This window comes from Oncorhynchus tshawytscha, unplaced genomic scaffold, assembly GCF_018296145.1.
Source record: "Oncorhynchus tshawytscha isolate Ot180627B unplaced genomic scaffold, Otsh_v2.0 Un_scaffold_1746_pilon_pilon, whole genome shotgun sequence".
Classification (NCBI taxonomy): domain Eukaryota; kingdom Metazoa; phylum Chordata; class Actinopteri; order Salmoniformes; family Salmonidae; genus Oncorhynchus; species Oncorhynchus tshawytscha.
Window position 1 is genome coordinate 150,001 of NW_024609798.1, and position 7,500 is coordinate 157,500.

Here is a 7,500-nt window from a genome sequence, read left to right on the forward strand (position 1 = left end):
GGGTGACTGTCTGTTACCTTGTTGAGTTTGTCTGGGGTGACTGTCTGTTACCTTGTTGAGTTTGTCTGGGGTGACTGTCTGTTACCTTGTTGAGTTTGTCTGTGGTGTCTGTCTGTTACCTTGAGTTTGTCTGTGGTGACAGTGACTGTCTGTTACCTTGTTGAGTTTGTCTGTGGTGACTGTCTGTTACCTTGTTGAGTTTGTCTGTGGTGACTGTCTGTTACCTTGTTGAGTTTGTCTGTGGTGACAGTGACTGTCTGTTACCTTGTTGAGTTTGTCTGTGGTGACTGTCTGTTACCTTGTTGAGTTTGTGTGTGGTGACTGTCTGTTAGCTTGTTGAGTTTGTCTGTGGTGACTGTCTGTTACCTTCTTGAGTGTGTCTGTGGTGACTGTCTGTTACCTTGTTGAGTTTGTCTGGGGTGACAGCGACTGTCTGTTACCTTGTTGAGTTTGTCTGTGGTGACAGGGACTGTCTGTTACCTTGTTGAGTTTGTCTGTGGTGACAGCGACTGTCTGTTACCTTGTTGAGTTTGTCTGTGGTGACAGGGACTGTCTGTTACCTTGTTGAGTTTGTCTGTGGTGACAGTGACTGTCTGTTACCTTGTTGAGTTTGTCTGGGGTGACAGCGACTGTCTGTTACCTTGTTGAGTTTGTCTGTGGTGACAGGGACTGTCTGTTACCTTGTTGAGTTTGTCTGGGGTGACAGGGACTGTCTGTTACCTTGTTGAGTTTGTCTGTGGTGACAGGGACTGTCTGTTACCTTGTTGAGTTTGTCTGGGGTGACAGGAACTGTCTGTCACCTTGTTGAGTTTGTCTGGGGTGACAGGGACTGTCTGTCACCTTGTTGAGTTTGTCTGTGGTGACAGGGACTGTCTGTTACCTTGTTCAGTTTGTCTGGGGTGGCAGCGACGTGAAGCTCAAACAGCAACTCAGTCAGAACACTCACAAACTCCTCCCCATCAGCTGCTGGAAAGAGAAGAAACATCAACCAGAGAGAGACAGATTAAATATCAGACCAGAGAGAGACAGATTAAATATCAACCAGAGAGAGACAGATTAAACATCAACCGGAGAGAGACAGATTAAATATCAGACCAGAGAGAGACAGATTAAATATCAGACCAGAGAGAGACAGATTAAATATCAGACCAGAGAGAGACAGATTAAATATCAGACCAGAGAGAGACAGATTAAACATTAACCAGAGAGAGACAGATTAAATATCAGACCAGAGAGAGACAGATTAAACATCAACCAGAGAGAGACAGATTAAATATCAGACCAGAGAGAGACAGATTAAACATTAACCAGAGAGAGACAGATTAAATATCAGACCAGAGAGAGACAGATTAAATATCAGACCAGAGAGAGACAGATTAAATATCAACCAGAGAGAGACAGATTAAACATCAGACTGGAGAGAGACAGATTAAATATCAACCAGAGAGAGACAGATTAAATATCAACCAGAGAGAGACAGATTAAACATCAACCAGAGAGAGACAGATTAAATATCAACCAGAGAGAGACAGATTAAACATCAACCAGAGAGAGACAGATTAAATATCAACCAGAGAGAGACAGATTAAATATCAGACCAGAGAGAGACAGATTAAATATCAACCAGAGAGAGACAGATTAAACATCAACCAGAGAGAGACAGATTAAACATCAACCAGAGAGAGACAGATTAAATATCAGACCAGAGAGAGACAGATTAAATATCAGACCAGAGAGAGACAGATTAAATATCAACCAGAGAGAGACAGATTAAATATCAACCAGAGAGACAGATTAAATATCAACCAGAGAGACAGATTAAACATCAACCAGAGAGAGACAGATTAAACATTAACCAGAGAGAGACAGATTAAACATCAACCAGAGAGAGACAGATTAAATATCAGACCAGAGAGAGACAGATTAAATATCAGACCAGAGAGAGACAGATTAAATATCAGACCAGAGAGAGACAGATTAAATATCAGACCAGAGAGAGACAGATTAAATATCAGACCAGAGAGAGACAGATTAAACATCAACCAGAGAGAGACAGATTAAATATCAGACCAGAGAGAGACAGATTAAACATCAACCAGAGAGAGACAGATTAAATATCAACCAGAGAGAGACAGATTAAATATCAACCAGAGAGAGACAGATTAAACATTAACCGGAGAGAGACAGATTAAACATCAGACCAGAGAGAGACAGATTAAATATCAGACCAGAGAGAGACAGATTAAATATCAACTGGAGAGAGACAGATTAAACATCAACCAGAGAGAGACAGATTAAATATCAGACCAGAGAGAGACAGATTAAATATCAACCAGAGAGAGACAGATTAAACATCAACCAGAGAGAGACAGATTAAATATCAGACCAGAGAGAGACAGATTAAACATCAACCAGAGAGAGACAGATTAAACATCAACCAGAGAGAGACAGATTAAATATCAACCAGAGAGAGACAGATTAAACATCAGACCAGAGAGAGACAGATTAAACATCAACCAGAGAGAGACAGATTAAACATCAGACCAGAGAGAGACAGATTAAATATCAACTGGAGAGAGACAGATTACATCAACCAGAGAAAGACAGATTAAACATCAGACCAGAGAGAGACAGATTAAATATCAACCAGAGAGAGACAGATTAAATATCAACCAGAGAGAGACAGATTAAATATCAACCAGAGAGAGACAGATTAAACATTAACTGGAGAGAGACAGATTAAACATCAAACCAGAGAGAGACAGATTAAACATCAGACCAGAGAGAGACAGATTAAATATCAACTGGAGAGAGACAGATTAAACATCAACCAGAGAGAGACAGATTAAATATCAACCAGAGAGAGACAGATTAAATATCAACCAGAGAGAGACAGATTAAATATCAACCAGAGAGAGACAGATTAAACATTAACCGGAGAGAGACAGATTAAACATCAGACCAGAGAGAGACAGATTAAACATCAGACCAGAGAGAGACAGATTAAACATCAGACCAGAGAGAGACAGATTAAACATCAACCAGAGAGAGACAGATTAAACATCAACCAGAGAGAGACAGATTAAACATCAGACCAGAGAGAGACAGATTAAACATCAGACCAGAGAGAGACAGATTAAACATCAACCAGAGAGAGACAGATTAAACATCAGACCAGAGAGAGACAGATTAAATATCAGACCAGAGAGAGACAGATTAAACATCAACCAGAGAGAGACAGATTAAACATCAACCGGAGAGAGACAGATTAAATATCAACTGGAGAGAGACAGATTAAACATCAACCAGAGAGAGACAGATTAAATATCAACCAGAGAGAGACAGATTAAACATCAACCAGAGAGAGACAGATTAAACATCAACCAGAGAGAGACAGATTAAACATCAACCAGAGAGAGACAGATTAAACATCAACCAGAGAGAGACAGATTAAATATCAACCAGAGAGAGACAGATTAAACATCAACCAGAGAGAGACAGATTAAACATCAACCAGAGAGAGACAGATTAAACATCAGACCAGAGAGAGACAGATTAAATATCAGACCAGAGAGAGACAGATTAAACATCAGACCAGAGAGAGACAGATTAAACATCAACCAGAGAGAGACAGATTAAATATCAACTGGAGAGAGACAGATTAAATATCAACTGGAGAGAGACAGATTAAATATCAACTGGAGAGAGACAGATTAAACATCAACCAGAGAGAGACAGATTAAACATCAACCGGAGAGAGACAGATTAAACATCAACCGGAGAGAGACAGATTAAATATCAACTGGAGAGAGACAGATTAAATATCAACTGGAGAGAGACAGATTAAACATCAACTGGAGAGAGACAGATTAAACATCAACTGGAGAGAGACAGATTAAATATCAACCAGAGAGAGACAGATTAAACATCAACTGGAGAATGACAGATTAAATATCAACTGGAGAGAGACAGATTAAATATCAGACCAGAGAGAGACAGATTAAATATCAACCAGAGAGAGACAGATTAAACATCAGACCAGAGAGAGACAGATTAAATATCAACAGAGAGAGACAGATTAAATATCAACTGAGAGAGACAGATTAAACATCAGACCAGAGAGAGACAGATTAAATATCAACTGGAGAGAGACAGATTAAATATCAGACCAGAGAGAGACAGATTAAATATCAACCAGAGAGAGACAGATTAAATATCAACCAGAGAGAGACAGATTAAATATCAACCAGAGAGAGACAGATTAAACATCAGACCAGAGAGAGACAGATTAAATATCAACCAGAGAGAGACAGATTAAACATCAGACCAGAGAGAGACAGATTAAATATCAGACCAGAGAGAGACAGATTAAATATCAGACCAGAGAGAGACAGATTAAACATCAACCAGAGAGAGACAGATTAAACATCAACCAGAGAGAGACAGATTAAATATCAACCAGAGAGAGACAGATTAAATATCAACCAGAGAGAGACAGATTAAATATCAGACCAGAGAGAGACAGATTAAATATCAACCAGAGAGAGACAGATTAAACATCAACCAGAGAGAGACAGATTAAACATCAACTGGAGAGAGACAGATTAAACATCAGACCAGAGAGAGACAGATTAAACATCAGACCAGAGAGAGACAGATTAAACATTGTCTAGTAATAACTGGGTTGTTACAAAAAGACATCAGACCGGAGAGACTGTTATTGAATGAAGGGCCCTTTTAATATAGACCACACGGAGAATTCAATAAATCCTATTTGTTTAATATGAATTAAAGGCTAAAGTGCCAACATTTTTGGGAGATTTCAACCAACTAAATGCCCGTAGAGACTGCACGGGTTTAGCCGTCTAATTCCACGACTTTGTCGATATCGTGGAAAAATTCTTAGGTTGTAAACGATTTTCGGACATCTTGGCTGATTCAATGTGACAGGGTCTAGGTCTGCTGGTTCAGTGAGACAGGATCTAGGTCTGCTGGTTCAGTACCACTACGTCTTGGCTGGTTCAGTGAGACAGGGTCTAGGTCTGCTGGTTCAGTGAGACAGGGTCTAGGTCTGCTGGTTCAGTACCACTACGTCTTGGCTGATTCAGTGAGACAGGGTCTAGGTCTGCTGGTTCAGTGAGACAGGGTCTAGGTCTGCTGGTTCAGTAAGACAGGGTCTAGGTCTGCTGGTTCAGCACCACTACGTCTTGGCTGGTTCAGTGAGACAGGGTCTTGGTCTGCTGGTTCAGTACCACTACGTCTTGGTTGGTTCAGTGAGTCAGGGTCTAGGTCTGCTGGTTCAGTGAGACAGGGTCTAGGTCTGCTGGTTCAGTACCACTACGTCTTGGTTGGTTCAGTGAGACAGGGTCTAGGTCTGCTGGTTCAGTGAGACAGGGTCTAGGTCTGCTGGTTCAGTACCACTACGTCTTGGCTGGTTCAGTGAGACAGGGTCTAGGTCTGCTGGTTCAGTGTAACAGGGTCTAGGTCTGCTGGTTCAGTACCACTACGTCTTGGCTGGTTCAGTGAGACAGGGTCTAGGTCTGCTGGTTCAGTGAGACAGGGTCTAGGTCTGCTGGTTCAGTCTTGGCTGGTTCAGTGTCAGGGTCTAGGTCTGCTGGTTCAGTACCACTACGTCTTGGCTGGTTCAGTGAGACAGGGTCTAGGTCTGCTGGTTCAGTGTAACAGGGTCTAGGTCTGCTGGTTCAGTGAGACAGGGTCTAGGTCTGCTGGTTCAGTACCACTACGTCTTGGCTGGTTCAGTGAGACAGGGTCTAGGTCTGCTGGTTCAGTGAGACAGGGTCTAGGTCTGCTGGTTCAGTGAGACAGGGTCTAGGTCTGCTGGTTCAGTGAGACAGGGTCTAGGTCTGCTGGTTCAGTGAGACAGTGTCTAGGTCTGCTGGTTCAGTACCACTACGTCTTGGCTGGTTCAGTGAGTCAGGGTCTAGGTCTGCTGGTTCAGTACCACTACGTCTTGGCTGGTTCAGTGTAACAGGGTCTAGGTCTGCTGGTTCAGTGAGACAGGGTCTAGGTCTGCTGGTTCAGTGTAACAGGGTCTAGGTCTGCTGGTTCAGTACCACTACGTCTTGGCTGGTTCAGTGAGACAGGGTCTAGGTCTGCTGGTTCAGTACCACTACGTCTTGGCTGGTTCAGTGTAACAGGGTCTAGGTCTGCTGGTTCAGTGAGACAGGGTCTAGGTCTGCTGGTTCAGTGTAACAGGGTCTAGGTCTGCTGGTTCAGTGAGACAGGGTCTAGGTCTGCTGGTTCAGTGAGACAGGGTCTAGGTCTGCTGGTTCAGTACCACTACGTCTTGGCTGGTTCAGTGAGACAGGGTCTAGGTCTGCTGGTTCAGTGAGACAGGGTCTAGGTCTGCTGGTTCAGTGAGACAGGGTCTAGGTCTGCTGGTTCAGTGAACAGGGTCTAGGTCTGCTGGTTCAGTGAGACAGGGTCTAGGTCTGCTGGTTCAGTGAGACAGGGTCTAGGTCTGCTGGTTCAGTGAGACAGGGTCTAGGTCTGCTGGTTCAGTGTAACAGGGTCTAGGTCTGCTGGTTCAGTGAGACAGGGTCTAGGTCTGCTGGTTCAGTGAGACAGGGTCTAGGTCTGCTGGTTCAGTGAGACAGGGTCTAGGTCTGCTGGTTCAGTACCACTACGTCTTGGCTGGTTCAGTGTAACAGGGTCTAGGTCTGCTGGTTCAGTGAGACAGGGTCTAGGTCTGCTGGTTCAGTGTAACAGGGTCTAGGTCTGCTGGTTCAGTACCACTACGTCTTGGCTGATTCAGTGAGACAGGGTCTAGGTCTGCTGGTTCAGTGAGACAGGGTCTAGGTCTGCTGGTTCAGTGAGACAGGGTCTAGGTCTGCTGGTTCAGTGATTCAGTGAGACAGGGTCTAGGTCTGCTGGTTCAGTACCACTTGTCTGCTGGTTCAGTGAGACAGGGTCTAGGTCTTTGGTTCACCCTGTCTCACTGTTCTTGGCTGGTTCAGTGACTCACTGTTCTAGTCTGCTGGTTCACCCTGTCTCACTGTTCTAGTCTGCTGGTTCACCCTGACTCACTGTTCTAGTCTGCTGGTTCAGTGAGACAGGGTGTCTCACTGTTCTAGTCTTTAAGGTGCTCACCCTATGTCTGCTAAGGTTCACCCTGTCTCACTGTTCTAGTCTTTAAGGTCTGCTGTTCAGTCTTTAGGTGCTCCACTCACTGTTCTAGTCTTTCAGGTGCTCACAGGGTCTGTCTCTCACTGTTCTAGTGAGACAGGGTCTCACCCTGTCTCACTGGTTCAGTGAGACAGGACTGTCTCACTGTTCTGCTGGTTCAGGTACCACTGTCTCACTGTTCTAGTCTTTCAGTGAGACAGGGTCTCACTGGTCTGCTGGTTCACCCTGTCTCACTGTTCTAGTCTTCAGGTGAGCTCACCCTGTCTCACTGTTCTAGTCTTTAAGGTGCTCACCCTGTCTCACTGTTCTAGTCTTTCAGGTGCTCATCCTGTCTCACTGTTCTAGTCTTTAAGG

General features: G+C 43.9%; 1 protein-coding gene across 5 annotated transcripts in view; it reads right to left on the reverse strand.

Annotated features, from left to right (window-relative positions):
• Positions 1–7,500, reverse strand: part of fam114a1 (family with sequence similarity 114 member A1) — a 19,577-nt gene that overhangs the window by 4,679 nt on the left and 7,398 nt on the right. For 3 of the 5 annotated variants that reach the window (XM_042318252.1, XM_042318250.1, XM_042318254.1), the window contains exon 8: positions 881–966. In XM_042318252.1, the coding sequence (XP_042174186.1) occupies positions 881–966 (86 nt within the window). The remainder of the gene's footprint in view (positions 1–880; positions 967–7,500) is intronic. The other 2 variants (XM_042318253.1, XM_042318251.1) reach the window with 1 other exon arrangement.